The sequence below is a fragment of the Podarcis gaigeae genome (assembly GCF_964106915.1).
Source record: "Podarcis gaigeae genome assembly, chromosome: 2".
NCBI classification, from domain to species: domain Eukaryota; kingdom Metazoa; phylum Chordata; class Lepidosauria; order Squamata; family Lacertidae; genus Podarcis; species Podarcis gaigeae.
Genome location: NC_139679.1, coordinates 125741036 through 125759049, shown reverse-complemented (window position 1 = coordinate 125759049; position 18014 = coordinate 125741036). Strand labels below are relative to the sequence as shown.

Here is an 18014-nt window from a genome sequence, read left to right as displayed (position 1 = left end):
GCTACTTCGGCCTGCGGGTGCCGGGCTCTTCAACCTCTTCCTTTGGCTTCCTCCCCGCAGGGAGACATCCAGCAGCTGCTCATCTCCTCCAGCCCCCAAGCAGCCTACGACTTCTGCGAAGACTTCAGCCCCGACTGCGACGTGAAGGCCGCCCAGAAGCCCCAAGCGCAGGAGGCCCAGAAGAGCCCCAGCAGACATGAGGTGAGGTGAGGGGGGCAGAGGAGCCGGGTTTCAGGAAAGGGGTCCATGTCCCACCCCCTTCCACCTCCTCAGCATCCTTGCCAGGCAGCGGGAGTTGGGGAAAGGAGGAGGAGGAAACCAGGAGGTGGTTCTGTGTTCGAAACACAGTATGAACCTTCACCTGCCCTCCTGGGAGGGGGGTTGTTGTTGAGGGCAGACAGGTGGGGAAGTGGCGACGGGCTACTAACCAATCCCAAAGGCATAGCTGTCAACTTTTCCCTTTTCTTGCGAGGAATCCTATTCGGAATAAGGGAATTTCCCTTAAAAAAAGGGAAACGTTGACAGCTATGCCCAAAGGCTCCTGGTTCAAGGTTGGGCCTTGGGAGAGACCCCCGCCTGACCTCTGGGAGAGACGGATCTTTGCGGACGAGGGTCCAACTCTGTACAGAACAGCTTCCTAGGACGCTAAATCTGCCTGGACTGTGCCAGGAGAGGGAAAGGAAACTATTTTGCAGGCAGCAATGACGCAAAGGAAACACCTTTTCCACATGCCAGATTCTTAAGGTCAATCAGAGCGAAAATCCGCCTCACATCTTCCTTCTTTGGGGAATTTTCCACCTTCGTTCTGACTCAGGGCGTTTCGTTGATTCCTTGTGTTTTTTCGGAGCAAGGCCAGGCTCCCCTTTTGAGCAGCCCAAAGATGGAGTCGGAAGGGACCCTCTGCGGTCATCTAGCCCAACCCCCTGCCATGCAGGAAGCACAGCTGAAGGCTCTGGGGTGTTTAAGTGTCCTCGCTGGCACTGCGATTTCGCCTCCTGGCAGTTCCTAACGCCCCCTTTTGCCGGTGGATCTGGAGTGCAGGATTGTGTCCATGTTGCACCTGAAGGGGAAGCAGGTTGCTAACTTGGGGCGATTATTGAGAACGTTTTTACATATTGGTAAAATATGGACTAGCAATCAGCTCCCCTCCTCGTAATGGTGAAAGGGCAAAAACTCTCTCACACACCAGTTTGAGCACATTGTTGACAACTTTAGCTGTGTTTCTTTCATTGCAGGGGGCTGGACTCTTAGGGTCCCTTTCAACACTTCAATTCTACAAACTTTTTGGAACATTTCAGGTGGTGCGGCTGCCATTCGATCAGAGAAATCTTATTCTATTAACCGCCCGCTGCATTTTAACGGATTGATTAAATCTGCATTCGTTTTCATATGCAGAGTGAAAAATAATCCCTCGGCCCCCCCCTTGGTGAAAGAGGCTCCAGTTTTTACCACCTGCATTTTTAAGCAGATAGGTTAATCCAGCCATAGTTGATCAATTTAACCAACTAACTGACAGATCAGCTTTGCAGTCCTGGTGAATTATCAGTTGGGAAGCGGGCAAAAACTGGATTCCCTCTCAAATTGTTTTCCTTTTTCCTTTTTGAGGTTTCTTAGGATTAACCTTCCCTCCCATATCTGCTTTTTTGGGGGGGGGGCATGATCAGTGTCACTGAATCCGCAGGAAAAAGCCCCCCCCCTTTGCTGGTGTTTCAAAAGGCTGGGGCGCAGGAAACCACTTGCCACTTCTCCAATCCAGTATTTTTTTGAGTTAAAAAAGAGAGGAGAATGTATTCAGGGAGCTCAAAGCCCCCCGATGTTGCACCCCTCATTTCTAAGAGAACCCTGCACCCATCTGCGGGAACGGTTCTCAACCGCTGGGGGAGGGGGTTTGGCCTTCTGGTCCCCCCCCCCCGGGACTGGCGAATCTCTGCAGCCGTTTATGGTTTTTTTGTTCTGTTTTTGAAGAAACCGCTTCTCTTGCTTTTCCTCAGTACTTTGGTGAGGACCTGCAGGACTATGACGCCTACCCCTACTATTACGGGCTTAGCGAGGGTGGATTGGGCCCTCTCCCCTCTGTGCCTCTGGGGGGAGCCAGTGAGCAGGTAAAGGGAGCGGCGCTGTGGTGCTCCTTCCCAGAAACGTCCGTCCGTCCATCTGTCCGTCCTCGTACCCGAGTCTTGTCCTTGTCATGTGGTTGTGGAATAGTCCACCTGTCTGTCTCGTCCACCTGTCCATCCGTCCATCCAACCACCCACCCACCCACCCATCCATCCATCCATCCATCCATCCATCCATCCATTTATCAGTGTCTATGCATTACCTTGCCTTTAATTTAGCAACTTGGGGGGGCAAACCCCGGTCCCCTGCTAGTTTCTTCCAGAGATGAACAGCCAAGGAGAGAGTAGAGTCTGGGGAGTTATCCAGGCAGATTGGGAGAGTGTGGGTTGGGAAATAGCCATTGCTGGAGAGGCAGGATCATGACCATCCTTGGGTAGATAATAGCTGAGTTGCAGGCAAACCTTGTTAATATTATTTTTTTAAATGCCGCAATGAATGGTGGAGTTCACTCGCAGTTGCGCTGCATCATATCCCACGTAGTCCATTGGAAGCGGCAGAGCCCATGGTGCAGCACGGCCGTGGCTGAAACCCGAACATGCGGGAGTATCTGGGGCAATGCAGAATCAGTGGACCAGTTGCAGTGAGGAAAACCACAATCTTACGGGCGGGTTTTGTGCAGAAATCTGTGGAGCTCTAGGCTGTGGACTGAATTCATTCTGAACCAAAATAAATAAATAAAATCATCATAATAAGAAATATCCTTCTGTAGTTCCTATACTAGTGGAAGGCTGTGAGTATTTACTTGGAAGTCGGCTGGTTCAGGAGAAACGCTAAACCATAGTTTAGTGTTTGGAGAGCATGCTGTGCCCCAATTTGGCCACCAGAAGCAGCTCAGAAGTTTTTTCTCCTGTGTTCTGTTAAGCCGTGTTGCTGTGTTTTCCAAACCCCGGGGGGGGGGGGGGAATCCCGCTTCTCCCACCTTGGTAGCAGCTATGCTTAGTGCAGAGAAGGCAGCTTCAAACCACAGTTTACGAAGCTCTTCCGCTGACGGTGGTTGGGATTAACCACAGTTTAGGGTTTGGCCACCATGTTTCTCATTTGCTTTTGCTTCCTGCTCCTCCCCTCTTCCTCCTCCATCGCCATCTTCATCACCCCGTCCTCTGTTGTCGTTTGTCCTCGTCGCCCTCCTCGCCGCTGCCAGAAACCGGCCAAGGGGAAGCCCCCCGCCAAGCCCAAACCGAAGCCGAAGCAGCCCCAGAAACGCCAGCTCGCGGGCACGGCGCCCGCCTACGCCGCCAAGACCGGCCCCAAAAATGGCTCCAAGTACCCCGGCAACGGGAAGTCCGGCGGGAAGGCCGGCAGCGCCAAGGCGACCACGAAAAAACCCCCAGGCAAATCGGGGGGCCAGGCCCACGCTGGCGCCGTCGGAGCCCGGAAGCCGGGGAACGGCTACCAGCAGGTAGAGGCACAGGGGAGGGGGTGCAGGGTGCAGCCTGGCCCCCCAACCCTGGGATCCGGGCAAAGCTGGCTACTCTGGCCCCCTAAAACCACCCCACTGCCCTCTCGTCTGCCTGTGTGTCTGTCTGCATCTCCCCACCTCCACGTGTCTCTGTGTTAACTGTACCACGTCCTGCTTGCTGGGCTGTTGGGGGGCCTCAAGAGAAAGGGCCCCCGAAACTTCGGAAGGGCTCCTCATCCTCTCTTGGGAGGGGCGGCTGGATTGAGATTTGACTTTCCCTCAACCTCCCGGGAAATGAGAACCCGCATCCGTGCCAGGGGGCCCTATCCTAAGTTCGGACTTCTCTTGCCCTTTCCCTTTTCCCCAAATGGACACCTGCCCCCCCCAAATTGCTGGCATCCTTGTCCGGCTTGCAGGTGGGGGGGGTGAGATTCTGCTCCCCGAGATCCATTTGTCTCCCTGAGGGAAAATGATCCGGGATAAGGAGGAACGCTCCTTGCAGAATTGCTGAGTTTGGGACGGGACCCCACAGGGTCATCCAGACCAACCCACGGCCATCTCCTCCTTCTCCCGGGACTCGAGAGGAGAAGTTTGGATGAACTAACCATGCCTGCATATTTTTTTCTCTCTCCCTCCTTTCCCCTTTCTGGCCTGTTTCCTTTTTCAACCCATCCTCTCCCTCTCCCACTCGTCCGTTCGCCCCACAATGTGACGGCCGCGTCTCCCCCTCTCTGGGGCATCTTCTCTGCCCCTCCATCAACACATCCTTCCTTTCCTTCCTCAACACACCAACTCTGCTCCTCCTCCTTCCGTACATATCCAACCCCACACACTGCGTTGCTTTCCTCTTCCCCTCCCCGGCTCGTGACTCTTTCCTCTGCTGCCACCACTCTGCTGCACCCCCTCTCAAGGACGTGGGCCTGCTCCCCACAGAGGAGCCCTGGGGGGCCCACGAGTACCTTGACTACACCTTGCCTCCTGAGGCGGAAGAGACCTATTGGGAAGAGGGCCCCACACAGCAGGAGTCCCTACCTGTTGCCTCATCGCCACGGGGAGAGGTAAATGTGCCTCTAGCACCTGCGTCCTGGCGGAAGGGCGTTTGCTCCCTGGTTGGGTGGGCCATGCAGGGTCTGCAAGAGAGGAGCCAGGACTCCTGGGGTCTGTGGGAAGGAGAGACCCAATGGGCTTGAGGCCCGGACTCCTGGGTTCTCAGGAAGAGCAGGGCGGATTGGATAGCGAGGGGAAGAGCCCTCTAAGCTCAGTGCAGGTAGGGCCAGGGAAGACCCCCTGGGCCTGAAATTCTGGAAAGGCATGATGGGAGTTGTAGTCCCAAGGCAATGGGTGGACCCCTGCCGCAGCTTCCTCTGCCCCCTTGCTGCTTCTCTGGCAGGCTGGTGGGGCAGGAGACCCCCCCCCCCAAGAATGAGGCATAGGTGGGTGGGCACCAGCCCCGTTTGCCCCCCCTAATGTATCCGTGGGTTCCCACCCTGCCCGGGGGCCAGGAGGAAGCACCCAGCCCACGTCCCGCCGAGGAAGAGGCGTTCATTGAAGAGGAGGTCCCCGGCGTGGGGCTGGAGTACGAGTACGCCTATAGGAGCTATGGCGAGGGGGCCGAGGCTTCGGAGCTGGGGCCTGTGCTCTCGGCCGAGACCCCCCACGGCGGAGGCGTAAGTGGGGTGCTGCCCCCTCCCTGGAGGCCCTCTGGCGTTCTTTGCCGTGCCTTCCTGTCCTCTTGGGTCTACTTCCTGTTGGTCGTGCTTGTCTGTGATGTCACTTCCTCTTGCCCGGGGTTTGCTTATGGAATGGTTTCGGCCTTGGCCTCTTGCTCTTGTTTTGGTGTTTTATCCGCAACCCATTTCTGTTTCCTCCTCTTTCGGTTCTCCGCCACGACACTCCTTTTTTCCCAACAACTTTGATTTGCGGTTCCTGGTGGGCATGTGGCTGTGGATTCGGTTTGCTGATGTCACTTCCTGTTTGAGAATGCCCATTTCCTGCTGCCTGCGACCCCTTCCTGTTTCGAAGTCGCCACTTCCTCCTGCCCTTGCCCCTGTTCACCACTGGGTGGCGGTAGCACTTCCTGTTCCGTGTGCAACCCTTCTCACTTCCTATGACCCTCCTCTTTGTCTGATGACATCATTTCCTGCTATTGGCAGATGCTGGATGTTTTGTCATGTTGCCTGTTTGAGTTGTTTGCCATTTTCTGCTGCACTCTTTTCTGAAGTTCCTCTTTAGTTATTTATTTCAACTCACTTCCTGTGATGCCATTTCTCTGTGTGGCGATGTCATTTCCTGTGATGTCATTTCCTTCCTTGTTGACGTGTCCTGCAACACAGTCTACATAGAAATGGGCTGCCATCCTTTCCTTGGTCGCAGCTGTGGCAATGGCAGGAGGGAAGCTTCCTCCCTGTTCTGTGATGACATCACATGCCCTATGATGTCATCGCACTGCAGGGCCATTTCTGCAGACAGCCTCCACTTTCCTGGCATGGTGCAATCGCTGGAACTCAGTTACCAGTTTGGGGGGAGGGCCAAAAGCCCCCAAACAGGACATGGTAACTGTCAGTCCACGCTGCCATCTTGGAAAGCAGCCCCTTCCCCTTCTTCCCCACACCCTGGCCCCAAACCTCACACCCCTTTCAACCTCCGAATCTTCATGTGTAGAATTTTGCGGGAAGAGCTGTGGGATTCAGAGGCTCACTGGTCACAAGCGGTGTATAAATTTTATGAAATAAAAAAAAACAACCCAGGATACATAAGAGTTAATTTCTATCTAAATTTAGAAGGAATAGGGGCAAACCCCCCCCACTTTTATTTTTATTTTTTAAAATAATGAACACATAGGCTTTTAGCCAGCTAAATTCTACTCCATTGAAGGGAGTCACATCCATCTATTCCAGTGGGTTTACTCTGAGTAGGATGAACCTTGTCTACTACTTAGGTGCCTGAAAAATGTTCTCCGCCAGAACATGTAATTCCCCCTTTTCCACTTTTACTCAAGGCCCTACTCAAACCTTACTACAGGTTTACTCTGAGTTTCCTCCAGCTGGTTTATTTACGTGCCGCCCCCCCTTCATTCTCAGTCCATTTTGACAACAGATCCCTTTTTGTTCGCCTGCGGCTCCGACCCTCGCTGTTTGCTTCCATGAAAAACAAACAGCAGCTTGACTCCCCCTCCTGCCCCACCTTTCAGCGGCAAGCCAGCCATTCCCCCTTTTTAGATGTGCATAGAATCATGAAATCGGAATCGGGACCCCCCGGGGTCATCTAGTCCAACCCTCTGCAATGTGGGAATCTCCGTCCTTTCCGGCCCTTTTGGCAGCTGCTCACCAACATATGCTTGGCTTTAAGTCCACGTCGCCAAGCTGCCCACTTCGCAGGGACGGCATGGCAGAGGGTTGGGCTGGATGGCCTTTGGAGGGCCCTTCCCAGTCGATTGCAGGCTGTTCCTTTTCCCCAGAGAGCCCCTCCTCTTCCCGCCCGCAGTGAACTGCATCTGTGAACCCCCTCAGGTGTGGACCCCCCCCCACTTTTTGCACCCAGGGCCTGGGGTTGGGGGGGGTTGAGCCCGTGGCGCCATTCTGTTGACTGGCCTCCTCTGTGCGGCTACATGTCTGCTTCCCCCAGGCCGTCCGAGGAGCCAGAGGCTATAAAGGAGAGAAGGGAGAGCCAGCCGTCTTCGAACCCGTAAGTTCCTGGAGGGGAAGGGGGTCCTGGCCTGGCTTGGATGGGGGGTGTGTGTGTCATTTCGGACTGTGTGTGTGTGAGAGAGAAAATTCAGCATTATGGATGCCATCTTTCCAAAGGTGAACACTCCCCCACACAAAAGTTGCTCAGCCTTTTTTGGGCAAAGTTGCCGAACCTTTTTAGCAAAGACATTTTTTCCGATTTTTGAAAATCCCACCGTTTCTGAGGGGCGAATCCCGGCTACGTCCAGGGTATTCCAGATGTGGGGCAGCCCCTCCAAACATCGGGCAGTCTAGGCAGGCTGCAACGGACTGCCTGTCTCCTTGAGGTCTCCTCCATCTCCACAATTCCACGACGGATGCAAATACAGTGGTACCTTGGTTCACAACTGTAATCCGTTCCGGAGGTCCGTTTGCAAACCAAAACAGGTTGCGACCCAAGATGCGCTTTCACCAATGGGGCCTCCAAAAAGAAATTGGTCGTAATCCAAAAAAATTAATGGGTTGTAATCCAGAAAAAAGTTTGCAAACCGGGACACGGGTTTGATGTGTAATCCAAAACGTATGCAAACCAGACTGTTCGCAAACCGAGGTCTCCCAAATCCTGCAATATCTCTCCGCTTCTAATCTGCACGACCTTCTTCCTCGTTTTGCACAAGTCAGTCTGTTGTGCGCAAGGCCTGGTTTTCGCAGGCACGTTCAGCCAACTCCGGCACTGTAGGTTTGAAGAATTGTTGAGTTGGAGGGTCACTGCCAAAGGTCATCTAGCCCAACCCCCCGCTGTGCTGCCCTGACGCTTCGCCTCCATGAGGTCTAGCGGCTTGCTTCTGCCCCACCCAGGTCTCAAAATTGTGAGATTGTGGCAAAGGCCGGCCAGACTCCTCAAAGGGAAGCCAGCGGGACCTGAGCCTCAAGACTTTCTCCCCAGTTTCCAGCAATTATTCCAGAGATGATTTCTGGAAAACACAACCCAGCTTATTTTCCTCCACGAATCGGATGGATCCAGTAATACATCTTTCATGTCCCTGTAGGTTTTAATTTAATTAGTAATGTTGGGAAGGTAGCCCATCTAGGGGACGGAAAACTCTGACCCTAAACCTCCACTGTCCTGCGGAGAATAAAAGGCTCAGGAGTAAACCCGACACAAATCGGAGTCCCTAAGATAGTTGTGGAGTTGGATGGGACCCCCAAAGATCATCCAGTCCAACCCCCTGCAAGGCAGGGTTCCCATTGGCTCTGGTTGTTTCCATTCATTTCACAGGCTGCGTTGAGTGCATCCCAGAGTGCACCAAACCAGGATGCAAACGGCTCAGTTTGGAATTGAAAATAAATATCGGCAAGCGTGGGGGGGGGGCTTCCATTTTGCTCCCCCTGCCCAGTAACTGCAGGACTGGGAGCCCTTTTTGCACCAGCAGTTGCCCCGGAATAACATCCCCCCAAAGACCACCCCTGCCCAGTTCCAGCTTCCTTGCAAGCTCCCAAGGCAGGAGGGGAATCTGAGGCCTCACCAGCAGATCTCGGCAGGATCGGGGCCTCTCGGCTCCTTTTGGGCGGCCTTCAGAATTCCCCAGAGAACGGGGTTGACCTCTGAGCGACCGTGCAAGGCAGCCATCCAACCGGCGGAGCTGCGATGCCCCAGAGTTCTCGGGTTTTTGTGTAGCGTTATCGTCTCAGCATAGCGCACTGGGTGTGTGTTGGTGGGGAGGGGGGAGAATAGCCGGTGGGGGTGTAAACAATGAGCTCTTTCACGGGCGAGAGCAGAGGGACGGGGCCTGTCCCTCTGCCAAGGCAGGTCTGCGGCTGCTTCCTAACTCCTTCTTTTTGCATGCCTGTGTTTGTGCCTCTGCAGGGGATGCTGGTCGAAGGTCCCCCAGGCCCCGAAGGAGCTCCGGTAAGAGGCGTGCAAAACCCCGGGTGGGGGGTTTAAGGGGGCGGACGAGGCCTCCACCCCATCTCATGCCCCCTGTCTGGTGGGCAAGGCTGATGGTCTTCTGCTCCTCCTTCCCCACAGGGCATCAGCGGACCACCAGGGACCACGGGACCCCCAGGACCCCCCGGCGACTCTGGCGAGAGGGTAAGGCTGCGATCCGGCGAAGGAGAGGGGAGAGTGAAGGGCATGTGGTGAAGGAGGCGCCAAAGGGCAGCTCCTGCCCCTATGCAGACAAACTTCAGCGTCACAGATTGGATGCAAAATTCAGCGTCACAGATTGAATGGGATGCAAAATTCAGCGTCCCAGATTGGTTGGATGCAGAGAAAGGGTGGGAGGAACTAGCTGGGGCACCCCAAAGGGAAGAAGGCTCAGAGCCCAGATATCTGGGGTGGGACAATGATGAGGCGTCAGAGGGAAAAACCTGGAAGAGGAGATGTCGGAAGCTGAAGCGGCGACAGGCCTTAGTGAGCAGGGAGAGTCTGTGGCAGAGAGAAGTCCAGACTCAGAGGCAGAAGCTGAAGCTGGAGAGGAGGGAGGCCCAGAGGCAGAGAGGAGTTCAGCTGGGGAAGAGGCACGGGGGTCTCCCCCTCCTGCTGCAACAAGCTCCCCTCCCCTCTGGTTTCCCAGGACCAGAAGAGGCATGAAGTGGGAAGAGCAGAAGCAGAGATGAGGGTCAGGTCTCTGTTTGCTTGGGGAAGGCCTGGAGAGGAAGAGACATAGATGGCTGTGGGGAGGCGGGGACCTTCATCCTCAACAACTGATCCATGGGGCAAGAGCTGACTGAGCCGCTCTGCTCATTGGGCCTGGCGATCCTGTTTTTGCTCACAAGGAGTTTACTTCCAGCTGGCTGGGGTGATGCACTGCTGGCTGGCTCCTGTCGTTTGGTACCCTGAAGGACGCCTCGTTCTCCTTTATGGATGTCCTTTGGGGAAGTAAATAATAATCATAATAATAGTAATAATAATAATAATTTAGTATTTATACAGCACCCATCTGGCTGGGTTTCCCCAGCTTCCTACAGGATATTAAAAACACAGTAAAAGATCAAACATTAAAAACTTCCCTAAACAGGGCTGCCTTCAGATGTCTTCTAAAAGTTTGGTAGTTGTTTATTTATTTGACATCTGATGGGAGGGCGTTCCACAGGGCAAGCGCCACTACCCAGAAGGCCCTCTGTCTGGTTCCCTGTAACCTCACTTCTCGCAGTGAGGGAACCGCCAGAAGGCCCTTGGAGCTGGACCTCAGTATCCGGGCTGAATGATGGGGGTGGAGATGCTCCTTCAGGTATACTGGACTGAGGCCATTTAGGGCTTTAAAGGTCAGCACCAACACTTTGAACTGTGCTCGGAAACGTCCTGGGAGCCAATGCAAAGGAGAGTAAGGTGCTCTTTGGGGCAAGGGATCGACCTCCCCTCCCCTGCGTGCTGGCATATCAGCAATCAGCAAGTGCCAGGCACACACGGTGTTCTCTGCTCATGCAAAAGCCCAGATCAAGGCAGCCAGACCTGTTGAAGAGGCACTTGGGAGAAGAGGATGCTGGACTAGGTTGGACTGGTTAAACTGGGCTTGGGTGGCCGTGAGCCCCTGGCCGATTGTCGCCAGTGCGCTTTGTCGTTCACACACACGTGCAAACGTGCGAGCCGCTCCTTCCCGCCCCAACTCTGCTCTCCCTCCTTCCCCCCAACAGGGCCCCCCAGGACGCCCCGGCATCCCTGGCTCAGATGGATCTCCTGGACCCCCTGGCACTTCCATGATGCTTCCGGTGAGTCGGGATGGCAGAGAGAGGCCGGCCGGTATCAAGGTCCTAAGCCAGAGGCTGACATCTAGGATCTTCAGGGATTAAATGCAGGGTAGTTCTCAAGGATGCTGTGAGCGGCTGACCAGTGCCAGTTTCTTCAGGGATTGGGGTGAGGGTTTTTGACGCCATGAACACTAGCCAATCAGAGCTATGCACAGCCCAATTCTGCTGCAGACGGATGGCTCTCCCCTAGAAATCAGTCCTGAAAGGAATCTGAGGGAAACATCTCCCTCCAACTGGGGTTGGGGGGCAAATGTGTGGATGTGGGGGTGTTTGGGTGCCTCTCGGTGGAACCTCAACTTTGCCTCTTCCCTCCCTCAGTTCCGATTTGGGAGCAGCGGTGGTGGAAAGGGGCCAGTCGTGGCGGCCCAGGAAGCCCAAGCCCAGGCCATCTTGCAGCAAGCTCGGGTGAGTCCGGTTTCAGGGGGGGATGAAGATGGTGATAAAGACCCCCATCCTGTTTACTTCCCCTATTAAAGTTCAGGGAAAGGTGGTCTTCGCTTCCTGGTGGGCCACCCAGATTTCTCGACCTGCCTTTCTGGGGTGGGTCCTTGTCTGGCCTAACACTGGTCTTCCAAGACCCTGAAAGAGGGGCTTTCTTGGGGGGGTGCAAGGAAGTTTATGAAGCATAATATGCCTGGCATAGAGAAAAAGGAGAGAGAGAAAAAAGTTTTTCTCCCTCTCTCATAACACTTAATGAAGCTGAATGATGGAAGGTTCAGGACAGATGAGAGGAAGTCCTTCTTCGCAGAGTTAAACTATGGAACTCCCTGCCACCGGAGTCAGGGATGGGGTCACCAACCTGAATGCCTTCAGAAGAGGGTTAGGGTCAGGAGGAGGAGAGGGCTTCTGAATCCCACTGACTGGAAAGCCCAGGAGGGGAGGGGGCTGTTCTGGTGCTCAAATCCTGCCTACCGGGTTTCATCCTGGGGCATCTGCTTGGCCACTGTGAGCAGGATGCTGGCCTAAGTGAGAAGGCCATTTCCTATGTTCTTGTGGAGCCTCCAGGCCCAAAGGCAGTCTATCTGGAGCCCTAGTTTCTTAGGGGCATTGGGCCACTGTGAGAATACGGGATGCTGGATGAGAGGGGGTCCCCGGCCTGATCCGGCGAGGCTCTTTCCCTGCTCTTAAGAGTCCTCTCTGAAGGAATGACCGCCGGGTGTGGAGCATGCTTCCACCCGCAGACAAGCCACAGCTGTCTGAACATCATGCCCTCTATCTAACCTTTGGCTTTCTCAGTGGTCTGCCGTGCCCTGTCTGTGACCTCTGTCTCCTCCATCATACATTGTGCAAGGAGGAAATGACGTGGTGGAGACAGGTGCCAAAATAACTTTGTACCACCCCATGATCTTAGGACTGGAAGATGTGTAAAGGGCATAGTCTGCAATGTATCTGGCTGGTTTTGCATATTGTGCTAATAAAAAGAGGCTCCGCAGAGCTAGCTGGCAGCTTGCTTAGGCCCAGCTCACCTGCATTACCAACTCCTGCCTCCTGCCTTCACTTCACCTCTCCCTTCCCAGGAGCACTCGCGTCCAAACGCTCTTCCAGTGATGGTCTGATACGAACACCTTAACCTCTCCTCCCTCCCCTTTTCTTTCCTCCGCAGCTGGCCTTGCGTGGCCCCCCAGGACCCATGGGCTATACGGGTCGTCCTGGACCCCTGGTGAGTATTTTGCTGGGGGGGGGGTGCTTGGGTTTGTTTCCTGGGGCTCAGAGTAGAAGGACTTGGGTGCGTTTGGAAGAGCCATCCTCACCCACATTCCCAGGACGATAAATCCAGAATCCAACAGTGCTGTGGTGGTTTGAGTTTTTTCGGACGAAGACCTGGAAGGAACCAGAGTTCGAATCCCCCCTCAGTCGTGAGGTGTGGCAATGCAGTCGGAGCAAAAAGCAATTCAGCACCATGAATCGGGTCCGGAAATGAAGCTGCCGACCAGAGCGTTTGTTTCTGGAATGGGGGGGTTCTGCCACTGCATTTTGGAGCAAGTGAAGTTTCTGAGTCGTCTTCAAGGGCAGCCCCAGACAGAGCGGATTGCAGTAGCTGAGTCAACAGCTAATGCTATTCTGGGCTGCATCAACAGAGGCCTCGTGTCCAGGTCAAGGGAAGTCATAAGGTAAAGGGTAAAGGGACCCCGGACCGTCAGGTCCAGTCATGGCCGACTCTGGGGTTGCGGCGCTCATCTCGCTTTACTGGCTGAGGAAGCTGGCGTCCAGCTTCCAGGTCATGTGGCCAGCAGGACTGAGCCGCTTCTGCCGAACCAGAGCAGCACACGGAAACGCCATTTACCTTCCCGCCAGAGCAGTACCTATTTATCTACTTGCACTTTGATGTGCTTTTGAACTGCTAGGTGGGCAGGAGCAGGGACCGAGCAACGGGAGCTCACCCCATTGTGGGGATTTGAACTGCCGACCTTCTGATTGGCAAGCCCTAGACTCTGTGGTTTAAAACACAGTGCCACCCGCAGAAGTCATAGTCTCACTCTCTTCTGCCTTGGTCAGGCCCCACCTGGACTATTGTGTCCAGTTCTGGGCACCACAATTTAAGAAGGATGTTGACAAGCTAGAACATGTGCAGAGGAGGGCGACCAAGATGATCAAGGGTCTAGAAACCGAGCCTGATGAGGAACGGTTGAAGGAGCTGGTTATGTTTAGCCTGGGAAAGAGGAGACTGAGAGGAGATAGGAGAGCCATCTTCAAATATCTGAAGGGCTGTCACATGGAAGAGGGAGCAGGCTTGTTTTCTCTTGCTGCAGAGGGTAGGACTCGAACCCATGGCTTCAACTTACAAGAAAGGAGATTCTGACTAAACACCAGGAAGAACTTTCTGACAGGAAGAGCTGTGTGACAGTGGAACGGTCTCCCTCAGGAGGTTGTGGCCTCTCCTTCCTTGGAGGCTTTTAAGCAGAGGTTGGGCGGCCGCCTGTCATGGGTGCTCTAGTTGAGTTTCCTGCTTTGGAGGGGGTTGAGGTAGATGACCCTTGGGCCTACCTTCAAAGTCTACAATCCTAGAGTTCTATACCTCCAGTCTGGAAGTTACCAGACGATGGGCTACACAGAGCAGAGCTTTCCAAGCTTCATGTTGGTGACATGCATCATTTCGTGACACAGTAATTCAGTTTTGCATCATTTCGTGACACAGTAATTCAGTTTTGCATCATTTCTTGACACAGTAATTCAGTCTTGCATCATTTCGCGGCACAGTGATTCGGTTTTCCATCACTTCGCGACATAGTAATTCGGTTTGCATCATTTCGTGGCACAATAATTCGGTTTTGCGTCATTTCACGACACAGTAATTCAGTTTCGCATCATTTCACAACACAGTAATTCAGTTTTACTAGCAAACTGGAGGTTAAACTAACCCCTTTCCAGCCCTGGGAAGGATTCACACGACTCACTGACACACTGCAGCTGAAACACTATCAAGACACACAGTTTGGAAACCTCTGACGCAGAGTCCACCACCTCGATCTCTTCGGAGGAAAAGCTGGGATACAATCACAGCCAATTTGAATTTGTTAGTTGTTTTATCTTCCCAAGGGCAGCCCAAATGGATAAATAATCGCCGTACCGAGCCAGATGAAATGCGCAGCCCTTCAGAGCTAAGAATGTCTTTTTCTTTCCTGTCTTCCAGGGTCAACCTGGCAGCAACGGTGTGAAGGGAGAACAGGGAGACTTTGGTCCCCAGGTAAGCTGGCTTCCCAACCTGAGCTGGGAGCCCCCTGCCAGCGCCCCAGTCTCTCCCCCCTGCGCCCCCCAAACCCCCTTCTAGCACAACCTGCGTCTCTGACCTCCTTCTGTTCAAAGCGGCTGGCAAATGAGACAGAACAGCAGCGCATCAGAACATCGCAAGCTCAGTGTGAATCGTGCAAGATGGCGAGGAAATTGTCAGTAAAACAATTGCAAAAGCATTTAGAAAACAACTAAAATATTAGCTGCACGTCCCAAGTACGATATAAGTTGTGTTTTATTGGACCTGCTTGAGCTGAGATTCCTGCATTGCAAGGGGTCAGACTAGAGGACCCTTGGGGAGCCCAACTCTATGGTTTTCTGGCTCACACAGACCCATTGCACACCACCCCAGAGGACCTGCGTACAAGCTGGACTTTTGCTGATTTGTTCCCAGGTCCAAGCCGCGTCCTGCAGCAAGGCATATCCGACCCCCCAAGTGACCTTATTTCCCAGGGACAGTCCCGATTTCTGATTTGACCCAGAATCTCCCGCTTTTCCTTAGGATGCCCCTGTTTCCATGGGAGAAATGTTGGAGGGGGTGGGATATTCCCCAAACCAGCAGACAGTACCAAACTGCCGCCATCTCCATGTCCTTGGGGTCATTTGGCTGCCGCCCCCCCAGCTCAGATTCCTCCCCCCCCCCAAAAAATATAGTGGCTGCTACAGACCTCAAATGCAACAGACAGCTGGCGGGGGGGGCGGGACCCCTACCCAATTCCCCACCCCTCTTTCATGAAGTCTGAGGGTTTCCTCTCTCGTCTCCCCCCCCAATGTTTGGGGACAAGACGGGGCACCCTAATATGACTCTCTCTTTCTCCACTTAGGGTCCTCGAGGTCCACAGGGGCTGACTGGACCCCCAGGGAAGCCCGGACGCCGAGTAAGTTTCTGTTTCTGATGTTTATTTTTTATTTTTTAAAAAAACGGAGGCAGGTTGCCTTTTCCCGCCTCCTCTGCAACCCCTGCATTGTGGTGGGGTTGGTCTAGATGAGCCTCGGGGTCCCGTTCCTGCATGGCGATCCTACGGTCCTGGGAGTCATGGAATAAAAGTAAAAACAACAATAGTGATTTGCTTGAAAGTTAGGTGGGGCGAGCCTTGGAGGGGGTGACATTTTGGAAGATTTGGGGTGGATTAAACGGAAGGACTCCTTCGTGCAGTGGAAACTGTGGAACTCTCTGCCACAAGGGGCATCGATGGCGGCCACCAATGTGGATGGATTTAAAAGAGGGGTAGGCAAATTAATGAAGGACTGAGCCGCCGTGGCTGTGCTTTGCCATTGCAGTCGGAGGCAGCCGAAGGATTCTGAATCCCAGTTTCTGGAAAAGGGCAGGAGGGGAGAGGGCTCCTGGTTCGAATCCTGCTTGCGGGTTTCCCACAGGAGTCTAGTCGGCCACTGTGAGAACAGGATACTGGACTAGGCCTTCTCATGTTCTGATGGAGCCTCCAGCGCCAGAGATAGTCTATTAGTGCCAGTGCCTTCCGTTAAGAGTTTGGGTGTAATCCTTGATGCCTCCTTTTCCATGGAGGTGCAGGTTACAGCAACAGCCAAAGTGACATTTTTCCACTTTCGCCGCATCAAGCAGTTGGTCCCTTACCTTTCCTGCCCCGACCTGGCCACAGTGATCCATGCGACGGTCACCTCCAGGCTTGACTACTGTCATTCGCTCTACGCGGGGCTGCCCTTGAAGCTGTTCCAGAAACTCCAGCGGGTGCAGAATGCTGCAGCGAGGCTCCTCACGGGGTCTCTGCCATGGGAGCATATTCACCCAGTGCTTTTCCAGCTGCATTGGCGCCCGTTGGAGTATAGGGTCAGGTTCAAGGTGCTGGTCTTGACCTTTAAAGCCCTTTGTGGCTTAGGGCCCTCGTATCTATGGAACTGCCTCTCCTGGTCTGCCCTGCAGAGGACATTAAGGTCCTTGAATAATCATAGTTTAGAGGTCCCGGGCCCTAAGGAAGTCAGACTATCCTCCGCCAGGGCCAGGGCCTTCTCAGTGATGGCTCCGACCTGGTGGAATGCTCTGTCCCAAGAGACCAGGGCCCTGCAGGATTTCACTTCCTTCTGCAGGGCCTGTAAGACAGACCTATTCCACCCGGCTTTCAATTTGAACTTAGCCTGATCTTTTCCCCACCTTCCTCCCCTCCCCCTCCCCTTTTTATTAAGATTACCCGCTCTGGGACCCCACAGCTAATTCTCCCCTGGTCTCCTCGCTGGCCCAAATAGGAATTATTTAGCCAGCTAGCCCTGGTAGTGGATGGATTCCCCCCCCCCCCCAAATTGATTTTTGATTTTATTGTTATTTATGCTTTAGACCGTATTTTATGCTGGTTTTTTTGTAGCATCAATTAAGTGTTTTAAATTTGTTGTTAGCCACCCTGAGCCCGGTTTCCTGAACCAGGAAGGGTGGGGTATAAATAAATTATTATTATTATTATTATTATTATTATTATTATTATTATTATTATTATTTAGATTCTGTGGGTTCTTTGGCTGCTGTGAGGCCAGGGTGCTGGGCTCTATGGGCCCCTTTGTAAGGGGGAGCTATGAGATTTGTCTCCCTCCATCAACCTGCCTCTCTCCCTCCCTCCCACAGGGTCGTGCTGGAGCGGACGGTGCCCGGGGCATGCCCGGGGAAACGGGCATCAAGGTAAGGCGACCCTCTGGACGTCGCAGTGGGTTGGGCTAGATGACCGCTGGGGTCCCTTCCAACCCAACAGTTCTGCCATTCTAGACAAAGGGCCTGTAGGGAATGTGGTTTCATGAGGACTAGCACCGTCCCCTTGGGATTTGCCATCCTGACCTTGTGAGAAGGGGGGTCACCTTTCCCTTTTCTCTCCCTGCAGGGCGACCGCGGGTTTGATGGGCTTCCAGGCCTCCCGGGGGAGAAAGGACATCGGGTAAGTGAAACGGGGGAGCCTGCAAGTTGGGGGTCGGCAGCCCCTCCCGAATTGCTCACTGCAGGAGGGTGGGCTCAATGACCTCTGGGGGGGTCCCTTTCAACGCCACCATGCTGTGATTCTAACTCATATACCATTTTCAACAGTAATTAAACATATTTTTACATCTTCTTCAAATTTTTTTTACTTCCACCAGTCCTGTCTGAGAATTTTCCAATCTAATCTCTTAGTATACGGTTCTTATTTTCCCTGTTACATTTAAAACTCATAACCAATATCTCTATCTTTTTCTACTTTGTAACACTTCGTATATTTCTCCCTGCAAAACTTCTTGTACTCCTACTAGCGTAATTTGTTGATTACAGTTGCTCTTCAAATAATTCATATACTTCTTCAAATCTTCTGTAAATCTCTGGTCCCGCAGGTTTCAAATCCTTCCTGTCATTTTGTCCAATTCTG

The 18014-nt window shown here is 53.5% G+C and overlaps 1 protein-coding gene across 1 annotated transcript in view; it reads left to right on the top strand.

Annotated features, from left to right (window-relative positions):
• Positions 1 to 18014, top strand: part of COL11A2 (collagen type XI alpha 2 chain) — a 98095-nt gene that overhangs the window by 26612 nt on the left and 53469 nt on the right. The window contains exons 5-18 of the mRNA XM_083722329.1: positions 61 to 201; positions 3260 to 3517; positions 4429 to 4575; positions 5020 to 5184; positions 7142 to 7201; positions 9050 to 9091; positions 9212 to 9274; positions 10819 to 10893; positions 11251 to 11337; positions 12536 to 12592; positions 14564 to 14617; positions 15486 to 15539; positions 17252 to 17305; positions 17502 to 17555. Coding sequence (XP_083578455.1) covers positions 61 to 201; positions 3260 to 3517; positions 4429 to 4575; positions 5020 to 5184; positions 7142 to 7201; positions 9050 to 9091; positions 9212 to 9274; positions 10819 to 10893; positions 11251 to 11337; positions 12536 to 12592; positions 14564 to 14617; positions 15486 to 15539; positions 17252 to 17305; positions 17502 to 17555 — 1311 coding nt within the window. The remainder of the gene's footprint in view (positions 1 to 60; positions 202 to 3259; positions 3518 to 4428; positions 4576 to 5019; positions 5185 to 7141; positions 7202 to 9049; positions 9092 to 9211; positions 9275 to 10818; positions 10894 to 11250; positions 11338 to 12535; positions 12593 to 14563; positions 14618 to 15485; positions 15540 to 17251; positions 17306 to 17501; positions 17556 to 18014) is intronic.